We start from the raw sequence: 17578 nt of genomic DNA, 5'->3' as shown, positions 1-17578 counted from the left end.
AACGGTACGTGGTGTTCGGTTTCTGAAAATGTGTTCTCATTTTAGGGCAAAATTTTCTCAAAATAATTGTTCAGATTCCAATTTGTTCAAACAGTAGAGCGTTCGGATTCCGGCGTCACCACTGTATATATAAATATCCTGTACTTTACTGGGAAAGGTAGCGTGCCACTGACCTCCAATCTCTGCTGTAATTAAGGGCAACTGGACCTCCACATAAAAGCCAGATTTGGAGTGGTCTCTGGCCCCTCCCACACGTGTGGGGAAACAGCTCCAAATAGAGATCAATTTGTGCAAATTTAGTAATGCAATTCATATCCCTTACTGATCTGAGTACAGAAGATAAGGAAGGATGTTCATTTCTACCAATTATTACAATATTTGTAATATCAGCTCTAATATAATGTTACGTATAAAGTTATTAGATTAGATTAGATTACAGTGTGGAAACAGGCCCTTCGGCCCAACAAGTCCACACCGACCCGCCGAAGCGAAACCCACCCATACCCCTACATTTACCCCTTACCTAACACTATGGGCAATTTAGTATGGCCAATTCACCTGACCCTGCACATCTTTGGATGGTGGGAGGAAACCGGAGCACCCGGAGGAAACCCACGCAGACACGGGGAGAACGTGCAAACTCCACACAGTCAGTCGCCTGAGGCGGGAATTGAACCCGGGTCTCTGGCGCTGTGAGGCAGCAGTGCTAACCACTGTGCCACCGTGCCGCCCATTATACGATGTTAAATCTAGTATGATTTTTTGACCAAGCTAACAATTTATGGAACAATTTCACTCTTACCTGATTTGCGAAGTGGCGATTATTTCTTCTCTCGAGCCATAGTGACCCCGTTTCAAAATTGTTCCTGTCCCCTCTTGCTACGTTATTTGTGTCTCGGTACTCTGATGAGGTTATCTTGTTTAGACCTTTTTGTTGCTCTAATCTTCTTGCTGATAGAGAAAAATATTTCTTCAAGGCTGTCTCTGCATCCCAGGCTAATTGCCTTCTGAATTTTAATTTCCCAATATCTAATAAATTTAAACTTCTTTTTTGTACGAATATGTGTCTAATTAGTTATTTTAAAAACCTCAGCACAGGTAGGTCAAGCTTTCCCTGGCTATTTCATATAAAAATCAGAAATTTCAAATCAGATTGTTTTCATCAGCTAAAATTTCCTTCGATTGTCTAGCAATTTTATTATATTCGACCATGGGCAATTAATACAGTTTTTCACTTTTGGCGCTCGGCCCAAGCGTTAATTAGATTAGATTCCCTACAGTGTGGAAACAGACCCTTCGGCCCAACAAGTCCACACCGACCCTCCAAAGAGTAACCCACCCAGACCCATTTCCTTAACCTATATTTATCCCTGCTAATGTACCTAACACTATGGGCAATTTAGTACGGCCAATTCACCTGATCTGCACATCTTTGGTTTGTGAGAGGAAACCGGAGCACCTGGAGGAAACCCATGCAGACACGGGGAGAATGTGCAAACTCCATACTGACGATCACCCGGAGGCGGGAATCGCTTGAGGCAGCAGTGCTAACCACTGAGCCACCCTGCTGCCCCACTTAAGCTGGACTATATCTTACTGACCTCGGCAATAATACCTATTTTCCTGACTCTTTGCTGCCTATTTCACCACCTTTTTTTAAATTGTTCATTGTCATATCCAATTAACCTTTATTGATTAACCTTTGATGATATGTTTTGAAGATATCATTGTTGAACCTACCAGTACATCCACCCCTTAATCAAGGTCTCTCATAAGCACGTACATGTTTATCGATCACAAGCTGATTTATACATACTTATGTTTAACTAGCGACAGATTGTGCATGGAATTAAAAGATTCTCTAGCTCTTCCTTTACTCTTAAATCTTGTGGATATTGCTTCAGTATATTCCCTTTTTGTCTTCGATTGCAATTTTAGCTTTTTCTCACCCATACCAAAAGTCAGTTCCTCTATGAATTATGTGTCAGTGTTTTATCATTTAAATATGTTTTTGTGCTCTTCCAGGCCACACTAATCACTTCCTCAAGTAGATGTTCATGTCTGAGGCCATGCTTCAGTGCATTTTCACCATGCATTCCTGCAAGTTAAGATGTAACAATCATCACTGCATCAGTTTCCCAAGATCATGCCCCACACTCTTGACCTTCAGGTGATCTTTTTGAAAGGTCAAATGTGGCTGGAAGGTGCCTATGTATCCTTCTCACCTGATCCAGTGTTCCAAGTGGTGGCTAAAATTGTTACGGTAATTCTCTGTGATACCAATTCAATTTTCACAAAGAACTTCTTTAGCTTCACTGGAGGAAAGGAACTTGTTGATTTTTTTCTCTCACTGTACCCTCGGGTCCTACTCCTTTGTCCACAATTTCTGGCTCATAGGTAACTCCAACTTTCTTTTGGTACACAGACATAAAATAGTGGAGGAAACGCTGCTGACAATATTCGCAAGGTCTTGCAAGATAACAGTCTCTGCTGCTGTCTGTTCACAGATTTTTATCAGCCATATTTTGAATTCTTTCCTGTATCAGAAGCTCATTTCACCATCACTTTCAACAACAATATCCAATTTTTCCACACTCAATCTTGGGTTTACCAACAGTCATTCTCGTTCTGGGTACAGTGCTTTCCTTAATATTAATTCCTGGGCAGGTTTACCGCTTCCACTAAATCTTTAGCCTGGACGAGGTGATATACCCTCACAGAGCCCAGGCCATCATATAATCATGGGCTATGCTAGAAGTTTACCTGCTATCTATGTATATGGTAACTCTCTCAACCCTGGCTAACTTCAGTGTACTTGTCAGTGCTATTAATACTGCTGCTTGACCTGAATATATTCCAAGGATTTGCTCTCCTACTTTCAAGTCTCCTTCAATACCTACTACAGCCCATGCAGTGTGGAGCGGTCCCTCATAATATTTTCTCGATCCATCTATAAATAACTCCATTACTCCATCTCCTTACAACAGTTCCTTAGCAATCCCACCACTCAATAAGATCATAAGACATAGGAGCAGAAATTAGACCATTCAGCTGATTGAGTCTGCTCCACCACTCAATTATGGCTGATAAGTTTCTCAACCCTATTCTCCCACTTTCTCTCTGTAACCCTTGGTACTCAAGAACCTGTCTATCTCAGACTTAAATGTACTCAATGACCTTGTCTTCACAGCCTTCTGTGGCAGTGAATTCCATAGATTTACCACTCTCTGGCTGAAGATGTTTCTCCTTATCTCCGTTCTAAAAAGTCTTCCTTTTACTCTAAGGCTGTGCCCTCTGGTCCTAGTCTCTCCTGCCAATGGAAACATCTTGCCAACATTTACTCTGTCCAGGCCATTCAGTAATCTATAAGTTTCAATTAGTTCCCCCCTCCACCTCCTAAGTTCCAAGTATAAACCCAGAGTCCTCAAATGTTCCTCATACATTAAGCTTTTCATTCCTGGGACCATTCTCATGAACCTCCTCTGAACATGCTCCAGGGCTAGTATATCCTTCCTGAGATATGGGGCCCAAAACTGCACACAATACTCCAAATATGGTCTGACCAGGGCCTCATAGAACCTCAGAAGTATATCCTTGCTTTTATATTCAAGTCCTCTCAAAATAGATGCCATCATTGCACCTGCCTTCCTAACTACTGACTCAACTTGCAAGTTTAACTTGAAAGAATCCTGGACTAGAACTCCCAAGTCTCTTTACACTTTAGACATCTGAATTTTCTCCCCATCTAGAAAATGGTTCATGTCTCTATTCTTCCTACCAAAGTGCATGACCTCACACTGTCCTGCGGTGTACTCCATCTGTCACTTCTTTGCTCGCTCTCCTAACCTGTCCAATCCTTCTGCAGCCTCCCTGCTTCGTTGATGCTCCCTGTCCCTCTCCCTATCTTTATCTCATCTGCAAACTTAGCCAGAATGCCTTCAGTTCCTTCATCTAGATTGTTAATGTATAAAGTAAGAAGTTGTAGTCCCAACACTGAGCCTTGCAGAATATCACTTGTCACCGGCTGCCATCCTGAGAAGGACCCTTTTATTCTCACTTTCTGCTTTATTCCAGACAACCAAGTTTCTATCCATGCTAATACCTTGCTTCTGACACCATGGGCCCTTATCTTATTCAGTAGCCTCCTGTGTGGCTCCTTGTCCAAGGCCTTCGTGAAGTCCAGGTAGATAAAATCCATTTGCGCTCCTTGGTCTAACCTGCTCGTTATTTCCTCAAAGAATCTCCCAAAGAATTCTCTCCATCAGCTTCACTCAAGCACACTGTTCCTCTCCTCTTGATGTTTGTGTGATGATCTGCTCAAATTGTTTTTATTTGTACTTTCGTTCTGTTAATCTGTTTCCATAACTTGTTCTGAAATTCACTATATTCTATCATACCCTCTGAATATTATAAATTCAGATCTATGATTCTTAATTTGGTTTGTTACCTTCCTGTTATCCATCCACAGATCACCTTCCTTAATAACAGTAAAATAACATCATACATGGACTTAAAATTCTACAGTTCTCTTTTACCTTTATCTGTCTTGAGGTTACTTAGTTTTCCAATCTCGAAGTCCTTGATTGTTTTAAATCTAAATTCTGCTTGCTCCTTGCAATTCCACTCTTTATCCCAATTGTTTTACAGTCATTTTCTCTAGGGAGTAGGTGTTATTGTCTCGTAAATAAAGATGTTTTCTCACTTTACTGGACACATTAACCATTTCATGCCATACTATTTCTCAAATAGGTGCACATGATTGAAACTCATTTTTCAATGCATTTTCCCTTTCATAGAACCAATTTATTTTGGACTCGTCTCAGAATATCTGAAAAGCCATGCATTATCTAAATGTCATGCCACATATTTTTGATTCTCATGATTTTCTCAAAAGATCTGTGGAGTTTTACTTATCTCTCCACATATGGACCCTGTGCCTCAGGTTAATGGCTCGATCATCAAATTCAGTTCTCTTAAAGGGAAAGACAAGGACACAAACATCATCAAGTGAACGTTATCAGTTTAATGCTCTCATCTGAACTTTTCTTTCACTAGAATGCATGTTAACCTCAATTGCTGTGACAACCATTATTCTAATTTTGTTTGGCTTCTTCTGTCACCACCTTCGTCACTTGCTCTCTTCAAATTTTGCTATTCAACGAGTCACCATCCTATTTCATTCCTGAGCTCTGAAAAGATCTGCATTCCAATGAAACATATTGTGTGATGCTATATCACTGCTAAATGGGATAGACTTGGAACAGATCTAACAACTCAAGACTGAACATCTACGAGTAGGTTAGGCAATCAACAGCAGCAGATTGCAGTCCAACCTAAGCTGCAGCCTCATGGCCTGGCATATCCCCTACTGTACAATTAACAAGAGCCAGCGGGTCAACCCTTGTTCATTGAAGAATGCAAGAAATCATGCCAGGACGTATCTAAGTATGAGGTGTCCAGCAAAATAAGACTATTTGTGAGCCAAGCAGCAAGTGATAGAGCTAAGCAATCCTACAACCAACTGATCAGATCTAACTCTGTAATCCTGCCACATCCAGCTGTGAATGGTGGACAATTAAACAACTCATTGGAGGAGGCAGCACCATAAATATCCCCATCCCCAGTGATGTGGAAGCACAGTCCATCAGTGCAAAAGATATAGCTGGAGCATTTACAACAGTCTTTTACAACAAGTGGATGATCTATCTTGGCCTCCTCCAGAGATCCCCAGTGTCATACAGGCCAATCTCTCAGCCACTTCAACTCACTCCATGTGATATCAAGAAACAGCTGAAGGCGCTCCCAAGCAATTGACAATTACTAGGTGTAACACCGATATTCAAGAAATTAGGAAGAGAGAAAACAGGAAACAACAAACAAATTGACTTGACATAAAATCTCTGAACAATATTGGAATAGGTATTATTAAGGACATGTTAACAATGGACTTTGCTCAGGACTTCTATACCAGGGCAGTAACGTTTGACAGGTTGACTAGAGCTTTTTGAGAGGGCTTTACTTCTTGGGTAGATAAAGGAGAGTCTGCTGAATGTGTTGATTTGGTTTTCCAAAACACATTTGATAATTAGCCACAAAAGCATGTGAGCAGGAATAGGAGTGAGGAAACTAATGATAATGTTATTAAATCAATTAAAGCTCTTGATGTATCCTGTAGTTTCATATGCAAAGATTTCCATAAAAAGATTATATCTGAGAGTTGGCTTTTCAAATGGGTAGGCTGTAACCTCTTGAATCTAATTTAAAATTTAATCTGTTACTCTTCAGGTCGCCCTCACACATCTTTCTCTCTCCACACCTCCTTCCCCCATGTGAAACTCCCTGTGTGTCTATAACACTTGGTGTATCTCCCTAGACTGCACAAGTCCCCTAAAATTACCAACCTATAAAACTGATGTTTCTGTCTGCATGTACTATCTACTTTTGAGCTGGAGATTGTGCATATTTCATCAATGATAGCAGTGGGTAAATTTAATTCCAATTTATGTTCAATCATTTATTTCAGGTATTTGATTGCCATGAGCAAAGTTTTAGTTAATGATTACATTAGATTAGATTCCCTACAGTGTGGAAACAGGCTCTTCGACTCAACAAGTCCACACTGACCCTCCGAAGAGTAACCTACCCATGACCCACTCCCCTACTAATGCACCTATCACTATGAGCAATTTAGCATGACCTATTCACCTGACCTGCACATCTTTGGATTGTGGGAGGAAACCGGAGCACCCGGAGGAAACCAACAGAGACGCGGGGAGAATGTGCAAACTCCACACAGTCAGTCGCCCGAGGCTGGATGTTTTTTGATACAACCCTTGAATAACTTAGTATGAGAAAAATGTTCTTAAGGCCTGTTAAAACGTAAGAACCAGTAAAAAGCAAAAATGACACCAAGGTACCGTTGTGCTCCTCAATAAAACTTTTTGTTTCCAAACTTACTTTAATATTTATGAATTATGTTAGACTTCAATAATTTAACTTAAACCTTGTAATAGTATTTGACAGTAATGCTGGTCCAAACATTGTTTACTTTCCCTACTCTAACCTAGGGAAAGGTATTAAAATTGTGACCATTTTCTGCAGAACCATATTTAAAGTTGAATTGCATTCTAGGTTCCCTCATTTACTCGTTAGCAGCATTAAGTACCAAAGGTCAATGAGTTACATGATTTTCTGTCACTATTTTTACAGGTGTTAACCCCATTTAAGTTAAACTGGTTAATGTTGCAAACAGAAATGTATAGAAATAATGTGAGTTAATTTACTATTTTAGGTCACTGCCTCTTCAATCACTCAGGAAAATTATACAGTATTGTGAGTACATGCCTGTCTGATCAATTATTGGCTTTCCAGCAGATTACTTTAATCTTCCCTCCAAATCAGAAATGTTCCCATTTGAAATAACATCTCTCGTAGAATCTGATACTTTAAAAGTCAAGTATAAGAAGACAGCCAATGATGTTAGGCAGCCATAAATCAAGGCCTGAAGATCCTTCAAAATGTATGTCCTTGAAATTATTCCAGCTGCTGTTCTATAAAAGTGTGTGCAGGTGTGGGAAGTGACTTTATTCTGTCTTTTTTTTTCCTGGCAGCACAGGGCACCATGTGGGCAGTGATGGATGGCCACTTTCAGTAATTGTATCACGTGGTTTGAACTCAAGTTCTGCTGCACCAGTGTCTTGAATTGCAGTAATGTCTGATTTTTACTTCAGCAGATCTTAAAGATTTACAGCAGAACACATTTTATACATATAAAATCACCATCCCATGCGGAGACCTATTTTATATGATATGATTGGTTTAATGGCTTGATTTTAATGACCTTCTCAGTATTTTAATCTTGCCCTGTCTCTGCAATCCATCATACACTGTTGCACAGTAACGTAGAAAAGTGCAGCACAAAAGCAGGTACTTCGGCCCACCTTGTCTGCACCAACCATAATGCCATTCTAAATTAATCACATCTCCAGTGACTTCTTCACCCATGTTTCTAAAACTAATCCAAGATGTTTCTAATTTGGCCTTATTACTTATGGTATTGTTCGCTTACTTACACAGTGACATTTATCCCAATGCTTCTGTTGACATCACAGGCGTCACACTTACAAGTATAAATTCAAATTCCCAATTTAATTCCTTACATGAATGGATTATTTACAGTTGTGAATTATTAAAAATAAATACCACTGCAATTAAGTTTTCTTCAAAATCTGAATATTGTGTGGGTATGAGAATGCAGCTGCACAGTCAACTGAATACCATAGCAAATTAGATTTTTCGTGTTCTGTCACTTATATAAAATACAATCATCGATTATTCATTCATTCAGTATTCAGAACTTAGTGATCTTTCATGCCTTTGAATGAACAGCAGCAGCTCAAGTCACCGGTGAGATATTGTCATTCTTTCAGTCATTTTAAAGAGAACTCCTTTTATTAATGAAGTTAGTTTGGTCTCCTTGGATCCTTTCTGCCAAGTTTGTTTTTAATGAGGTTTTATGCTCATTCATGGGAAGGCTGCCAGACTTGGGGAGCTAGATAGTTTATGTTCATGCAAGTCTCAAGAAAATCATGGTAGATTTGTAGATTTTGCTGTCTCAATTTTTCCCATGAGTTCGTTTGTGCCTTACAAGTCAATATCAACCAAGTAGAGGCAACGTCCCTGCTTAAATTGGTTTCTCTTTTGAGTTAATAATGATGAAAAGTTGCTGAAACGAATCGAGGTCTATATTATCAGTTCTGTGCTGCTTTTCTGTCTGTCAATCAATCAGATACCTTGTCACTGGTCAAATATTCTGCTCTAAAATTGAACGAAAACGTTAGACGTAAGCTTCCACTGTGAAAAGTGGTGGTTGAGTGACTGAGGAAATCTGTGTTAAAGGAGCCAAAGCACTGATGGGCTGATTTGTTATTATTCCCCAAGCTGTTTAGTAGAGGCATAGTAGAATTAAGTTTGTTATCTGTTTCTAATATGTTTAAGGACTCGGAAGCATTGCAATACCTGTTTAATGTGTTTTATGAATCAGATGAGTGAGATAATAAACAGTCGTTTTGTATATAATACATATGAAATCTTATGCTATATTGTACACATCATGTCCCACCATTCATGATTCCCTACAGTTTCAATGAACTGTTCAATATGAATACTTTGGCTGCTACATATACAGTAACCATTTTCAAAAAGCGCACTTATATTACAGTAAAGATGCAATACTTGAGGAAAGGATGGAATAGAGTGGCTCAAATTTATGGCTGCTCATAGCAGTTCTGTCAGAGAGTGCATTTCTATAGCAATGTGAGTCCAAACAAGCATGATATCTGAGCCTTAATTTTGGTTATACTGCTTTGTAGAGCAAAATTATGTCCATCAAATTGGATATGTGAGAAAGGACAAATGAATTAGGAGGAATATACAGGGCAAAAAATTTAAAATTCTGAATCCGGAGCTCAATCGAGACCAAATTCCTCTGCAAGTTGGCTCATTTAAATGCATTTTTAAATTTTATTTCATGCACATTAGGTTTCCTCAGGCTTGAGAATCCCAGCAGGTAGAATAATGCAGGAGGAACCAAATCCCTGAGGAAAATATATTTACAGTATTGCTTTCAAGTCTGTTGGAGGAGGGGGGGTGGTGTTTCCTGACCATCCAAAAATCTGACTTCTGTATACCCAGCAATTACACTCCACAGTGTCCAATTCCACCCTCTTTGTTATCTCGTGCTTTGTTAGCCAACAGATACTCAGTCTTTTGATCTGTCATATGTTTGGTTTAGAAACCTATTGAGAAAATGTAAGACGTTTTGCAGTTGTTCGCTAAAAACAAACTCTGTATTTCGGGGCCTTTGTCCAAAAATCCAGTCCACTGCCTTGGAGTTTACTTTTGAATGCATTTGTCCTTGTTGAACAGTTTTGTGGTCCAATTATATTTTATTTGACTTTTATTTTAAGCTCCTAGAGTTTTGACTTTTTCTCATTAGCAGTAGTTCTGATGCAAATTGATATGTTTTCATACATTGTCTTCCACAAATAGTGCCATTCCATTCCCTGATTTGGATTCACCACTTATTTCAATCTGTTTCATTTGGCACGTGTTAAATTTATCATTGGATTTTTTTAAACCATGGTGATACATTTATTATTGTCAAATTGAACTTTGTATTGGTTCCTCAAGACCGTGTGCTTTGTCATTCTGGGAGATGTAATGAAATCACAGTCACCATTTTGATTTAGGCTCTTAGCACAAACGCAAACAGGCGAAAGTGAGGACTACAGATGCTGCAGGTTAGAATCGAGGGTATGCTGCTGAAAAAGCACAGCAGGTCAAACAGCATCTGAGGAACAGGAAAATCAATGTTTCGGGCATAAGCCCTTCATCAGGAATTCATCAGCCCAAAACGTTGATTTTCCTGCTCCTCAGATGCTGCCTGACCTGTTGTCCAACAATTGATTCCAAAACATCTATTCTTTTCCACAACTAATAACTGGAGATGTAACCATAGCACCTCCAAGGTACCCTCCACACTGTCCCACTCATCCCCATCTTTCCCCAGAGGCTTTGTTTCTCCATTAGCGTAGAAGTAAAATCGTCAAAAAACGCACAAAATAAGGAATCTTTGGAAATCTCCGCTCTAGTGGTATTCCCCCAGGAATCACGGTATCTGGAGAGTCGGTAAGAAAATGGAGTTAAAACTCAAAATCAGATTTAAAGGTGCAGAATGTTTCGCAGGCCATTAGTGATCTCTTGGCCCATACTTTTTTTTACAAAATTCAAAGATGATATAAAAGCAAATTGCTATTATTCATCTTGAGGAGCCAGGTCTTATGGTTGGGAAAATTGTCTGTAAGATTGTTAAATTTCTCTCCATTTATTACCAGACTTCTGGAAGACTTTATTTACCTACATGCTAATTGTTTTCCTTTGAGAGACTGAGTTAGCAAACAGGACTTGAGAATATTAATATTTTTAGAGGTGTATCCGGTTGAACTTCAAATTAATTCAATTAATTATTTCCTGTTTAAATAGACTTCTCAGACCTAAAGCCCATTTTCTTCCAAAATTGTATTGTTCTGATTTATCGTAGCTCTGACTCCATTTCAGCACCATCAGCTTTTTGTTTGAAATCTGTTTTTCTACACCATCCACCCTCAACTTTGAACAGATTGAGTTGATGGATTTATTTGTCACAAAGCTAAAGGTCAGCGTTTGTGTTAGCTTTTTCTCACTCTTACTAGTGTATCCGCCTCCTTTATCTCTGGATCCATTTCTTTTTATATTTGTAAAAAATATGATATTTTTAAATGTAGTCACTGTATAACAGTAATGCAGTTCATAAGGCAATAAGATGGAAAATTAGAACTACATTAAGCAGAATATTGGGTTAGTAATTCATGTTTTACAAGAATGTGTGTTGCCATAATGGTTAACACATATAGTATATGACTGTTCTGATCCTAGCTGATGTTATTACTGGCAAATCAGATCCCACACCTAAAGCTGCTTAATAAAATCAAATTTTGTTTTAAATTTACTGAGGTGTTTATCACCAAAACGCAAGCACAGAATGCTACATATCCAGTTTTAAGAATGAAAGGATTTGTTACCCAAAGTAAAAGATAAAATAGAATAAAACAGTCATAGAATAGAATAAATGTTACATAAAATACAATTTGATATTTCAAAACACAGTAAAATTGCAATCCCATCTGTCCTAATACTATCACTTTATAGTACTCAATTACCAGCGAGCATTTGTGTCTCTGTCACACTTATAGGTTTAACTTATCCATTTCTTTCAATCACCAATCTTGAGAATTTGGTAGCTTTTTTCTCGATTAGTCTCACACCTAAGCTTAAAATTTCTCTGCTTCCAGTAATTCTTCAGGATTCTAACTAAATGTTTCTGGTCTGCTGTTTTCAATTAATGTCCTCACACTGAGGTAACCTATTTCCTAAATTTTCTGAACCCAATTCTGTCCTCGAGGGAAAACTGTTTTATATGTCTAACTTCAATCTGGATTTCTGCAACTTGACAAATGAAAGCTCCTTCTAAACAGCAAGTAAGCTGATGTTCCTTAATGTTTACTTGGCCCACTTGTTAATACTCTTCCAATGAAAGCAAATTCTCATCATTGCCCAGAGACTTCTCCATCATTACTGTTTTTTAAAAATAAAACATCACTGAAGTTAATGGTTAAACTTTTTGTACACATAGTCCGAAACTTTAATGCCATTAATCCTAAATCCAACCTCTAAAATAAATTAGATTAAAGTACATGTTAATCTCTCACCTTAAACCACCAGCTATTCATTAGATTATTTCCACTATATTTGAATAAATATTAAGATGGGTATTTTTAGTCTTTCTCATTGTTTGTGAGGCGATGGTTGCTGCTGCGTACAAACTGACTGACTGTTTTTCCTACGTTATAACTGAGTGAACTTTAGACAAAATAGTGCATCCTTTAAATAGATGTCCAAAGGGTGGAAAAGCTATTATATAAGTTATTTCATAAATCAAACATGCTGTACAGTAGACTCACCACTAACATTTTGAGGAAGGGGTAGCCCATTCAACGTGCCAAGCTCATTCGTCCATCATTTTCATCCCATCCCAGCATTTAATATTAAATGAAAATTATACAGTTTATTAGATTTGTACCTCAAGGCGCTCTACCTGGTTGAGGGACTTGACACGTGGAAAAGAGACCTACTGAAAGACATCTTGTGCCTCTCAAAGCCAATCTCAAAGATGCAAAACCTTCCCAGCATTACTTACAAATCTTCTGGACCATTGTGTTATTGAGGATCCTGTCATTTAAACAGCAGAAAACACCTCCTCTAAGAGCTACTAACTACAAAAACTATCCACCTCTGAGAGACCTCAAACAGTAAGAGTTTTACCCATGGAGTCTTGATTCCAAGGGATGCTCCAGTGCTGGCTCACTGCTGCCTAATTGGTTCATGATTTGGAGGACCTTCCTGAAAAGAGAGAGCACCAATCTCCCTATCTCTCTAGCTATCAAGAGAGACCCCTGACACCATGACAAGATCCTGCCCATTGTTTTAATTTAACACTGCCAGGAATCTGATTATGATGTTTTCCAAGTATTATTTGAATTCAAACAGAGAAGTTACTTGAATCATACAGAAACGTATATTGCAGGTTGAAGCGTGTACTGAATTTTTTTTTCCATTATGGCACTTAGAGATTTTGCATATTTAAGTATTCTTCATTTGTGTTATAATGGTACATGATTTGCAGGGAAAGTGCATTTGAATCATGAAATGAATGTGGTATTTAATCTGAAACATAACTGTCTCTGCATCCTTCATTTTTTTAAACCTGTTTTCCAGAATATGCAGAAAATATTGGCGATGGGAAGAATGATGAGTTTAAAGAAAGTGAACAGAAAAGAATCTTGGCTCTACTTGAAAATTTTTAAGAACACAATATTGTTAGTCTGTAAATGTTAAATATGTCTTGTGAGATACTATAGCGAGCTTACAGTCTGAGGTAGACCTACAAAACCTTCCCTGAATTTTATTAGACTGGGAACACAGCAGTGATGTTGATTTTAATCAACTGAGCAACAAGTTTGAATAATTTGCTTCCCTCACAGTAAAGAACGACAATGCTGATGAAGCACCACAATAATCAGTTAAAAATTGCCACTCCTACAACAGACATCTTCACACATTCTAATAAAAAACTATTGTGTAATGATTTCCTTTCAAAACCAAACCTATTTTTTCTAAGCTTTAACCAATATTGCATTATGCAGAACACAACACACAATCTGTGGCAACAGCCATTGATACTTTGTACTGAAATTGGTGCACTATTCAACTAAAGTGTCTGACTTGCATTTTTTCTGAAGACAATGTGTTTGTTTTGATATAAATATACCTGTTACAAACTGTTCACCTCAAATATATGTAAAATTGAACCATATTATGAAGCTTGCAGTTCCACTTGGTGTTTCATGTGTGAATACAAATGTTGCTTTCCATCTTGTATACCAGATGAACTTATTGTAATAACATTTTGCTCTGCTGATCAGAAGTTGAGGTGTATGTATGTCTTAACCTATGGTTTGAATGACATTTCCCTGAAATTTTACATTTTCTAACCAGAAATAAAATCAGGGAAAAAATGGACATTTGCACCAAACATGTCAGAAACTGAAAAGAGAAAATTTCTAGTGAAGGATCCCCACCCAAAATCTGTTCGCCTTTTCTTTTGTCTGTTTACAAATGCTGATTAATTACAGAGATAATTTTGTCATTTTCAATTTTCTTTGAATTTTCATCATTCAGTGTTTATCTGTATCACCAGTATCATTTGTGATTATCTATAAAATTCAGTCACTAAATAGCTAACTTCACTGGGCACCAGTAGAAAGACAAGTCAACATCACTTCTTTAGCAGTGAACTAAGGTATAGAGAAAATTGGTCTCCACAGACAAACATATTTGTTTATTTTTAAATGAATGAGTTGTTTATTTCCTTTCTGGACGAATGTAGGTTTCTACATTAACTGCAAACTAAATCCTCTATCTTCCACGTGTTCAATTTATTGCTTACAATAAGTTTTGAGTAATTGTTAACCTTAATGAAACTTTAGAGGGACCCTGTTTTAATTGTGACAAATATCGAAATGCATTTCCACTGCAGTTTAATTCATGATGGAACTTCCTTTAAGACAAAAGTTTGTAAACCTGCATTTCTATAAATAAAGTATTTAAAACTCTAGCCATCGGTATCTTTTTTTAATGTGCTGAGACAGTTCACAATAGATGTGAAGATTTGAATTTGTCCGTTTAATAGAAGTGCAGGATTGTTGACCATTCTAAAGTACTCAGATATTCTGCAAAGTACATACACATATTGTGGTATTACTAAACTAGGGATGGTGTTTAGATCTAGCTAAGGTGTCTGTTAAGAATCAAACAATTGAGAACTAGCAAAATAGAATGGACAAATAAACAGGACATACCTTAGAGTCAGGGAGAAATGAGACCTGCAGATACTGGAGAATCAAGAGTCAAAAAGTGTGGTGCTGGAAAAGCACAGCAGATCAGGAAGCATCCGAGGAGCAGGAGAGTCGATGTTTCTGACAAAAGCCCTTCATCAGGAATGATGAAGGGCTTATGCCCAAGACATTGATTCTCCTGCTCCTTGAATGCTGCCTGACCTACTGTATCTTCCCTGTGCCTCATTTTTTTTCAACTATCTTAGAGTCAATTAAGTTCCTACCTCAGCATTCTGGCCACAAAGTAACACTGGAAAGAATAAATATTAACATCAGGCCTTCGTCAAAATAATTTAGATGTGGCAATCGAGTTTTGATATATACTGGTCTAGTTGAAGGACATCTTAGACAGAACGTGCATAATAAAATAAATTAATCATTTTAATAGTGATTGTAAGGATAGTAGTTTTTGTCTAACTGCAACTGAAATGTGAAGCAGTCTATTTAAATCAATGTTTGAAAGTATGGATGAATCTTTTGAAAACAAATAACCTGACCTCCATGTCAAGCATCCTGTAAACAAATGTTTGACCTAACAAACCAACAGTTATTGAGGTTTCAGTTGGAGCTGAGGGGGTGTACTCATACAGCACTAGTTTGCAACAAGAGGTTGATTGGTCTATGGACTAGTGACCAATTTATCAATGATACAGACACTTTGCCTGCCAATAACTGTGTGTGATTGGTTCTCTGGAAACTAAACAGCTTAGAGCTGGGAACAAATTACTAAGAAAAGTGTTCAGTTCTTCCCCAGCTGAGGAGCAGTCTCTCTATTCTCTGATGTGAAAACTCATTAAACTTGAAGCAAGCCAGTTTATCTTGCCTGGAACAGTTGTTGTAATCTGTGACTAATAAGTCAGATATCTTTTATCAGTGAACCAGCCAGCTGATATCTTACCAAATGATGGAAGCTTGCGAAGAAAAATGGCTACAAAGCATTGTGCTGTTTAGCAGAAGAATCATATGGATCACCTCAGCCATAGAACCTGGTACAAAGGCTACTGAAGTTTCTTTTAAATTTATTTCCCTCTTCCATAGCTTGTTCTTATCCTGTTTGCTTGTCTGTGTTATAAGGATGTTAATATTTTAATTAGTGGTGTTATATGCTGACTGTTTATAACTCTACCTGTAGGTAGAGTCTCATTATTTCTAATAAATTATGATTCTTGTTTAATACAGCAACCTGGTTCTTGCTTTCTATCTATGTGTGTGTGAAAATCAGATAAAGTTGTGAATTTTTTAAACCTTTAACTTCTGTGGTAACTCTGGAAATAGCAGAGCTTAATTTCCAATTTGCTACCCTAGTGAGTTGTAAGATGATTTACAACTATTTTATTCCTGTGAGTTATGAGAATTTAAGGAATTAAACAGTTCTTTCAGCACCTCTTGAAAGAATATAAAACAGAAATTGATTCCAAAACAAAATTGCCAAAAGGACTGAAAGCCAAAATGAAGTTCATAAAGCTTTTGAAGCAACCTGCAACAAAGCAGAGGTTACATGACTAATTGAATGTAAATAAAACTGGTAAATCAACACAGCTATTAGTTAAAATAAAGTAACAGCTGATGTGTAGAGAAATTAAATAGTTGCAAGTTTCTTTAGGATGAGAACTGCATCAATGATGGTGGAGAATGACCACACTGGCACATGAAGACCACTTCCAGACAAGATGATGAGCATCTGAAAAGAAGGCAGTGCTACAGCAGCTAACCCTACACAGAGGTTTATATTTTATATCCTTGTTTAAGAGAAATAGTTTAAATATAAAACCAGAGGGTGAATTCTGGTGGGTCCGAGCAGCAGTGAGTACTTCTAGCACTGGCACCACATGGTGGTGCTTTAGAGGTGTCATGTATGCTTAAGGTGAGCAGCAGAGAATAGGATTTGACTTGCTCACACTTGTGAAGAGGGGCCCTCCGTGAAACACCCAACTTGAGATTCAGCTGATTTTTAATAAAAATTCATCCCATTATCTTTTTTAATCATATTAATGTCCTTGCTGCCATCTATTTTCAGAAGGGTTGAGATCATTTATATAAAATAGAGAGGTAGCATAAGGAACGCATTCTATTTAACACATTTACTGCCCCATCATATTTTTGTTAAACTATTGGTAGTGTTATTTAAAATAGTATGTTCCCTAATTAACTAAATTTGTTACTTGCATTTGACTTACTCCTCACCAAACTGTTGCAGATACATTTGTCCATGACAATCAATTAATGCTATTAGATGGTCAAGGTGGAGATGAAGACCTTTTTTCTGATACAGAGGACACCCTTCATCATGTTGTGTGGCTCTACCATGAGGCTAAATAAGATAGGTTCAGATCAGAGCTAACATTTCAAACTTGAGCATTTATGAAGCATTGTGGGCCATCAACAGCAGAATTGTATTCAGTCAAAATCTGTAACCTGTGGCCTGGTACATTCCTCACTTTATCATTACAATCAAGCAAGGTGAATAACATTTGTTAGATGAGTAGTGCAGGAGAGCATGCCAGGATCAACTTAAAGTATGCTGA

The 17578-nt window shown here is 37.7% G+C and overlaps 1 protein-coding gene across 1 annotated transcript in view; it reads left to right on the top strand.

Moving 5' to 3' along the window:
* ctnnbl1 (catenin, beta like 1) overlaps window positions 1–14773 on the top strand; it is a 195996-nt gene extending 181223 nt beyond the window's left edge. Inside the window, exon 16 of the mRNA XM_043710185.2 lies at window positions 13375–14773. Coding sequence (XP_043566120.2) covers window positions 13375–13463 — 89 coding nt within the window. The 3' untranslated portion in view covers window positions 13464–14773. The remainder of the gene's footprint in view (window positions 1–13374) is intronic.
* Window positions 14774–17578: the final 2805 nt, after the last annotated feature.

The sequence above is a fragment of the Chiloscyllium plagiosum genome, unplaced genomic scaffold, assembly GCF_037043375.1.
Source record: "Chiloscyllium plagiosum isolate Xiang-an unplaced genomic scaffold, Cpla_swu_hap1 HiC_scaffold_15, whole genome shotgun sequence".
Taxonomy (NCBI): Eukaryota; Metazoa; Chordata; class Chondrichthyes; order Orectolobiformes; family Hemiscylliidae; genus Chiloscyllium; species Chiloscyllium plagiosum.
The sequence above is the reverse complement of the archived record's forward strand: the minus strand, read 5'-3'. Positions and strand labels throughout refer to the sequence as shown.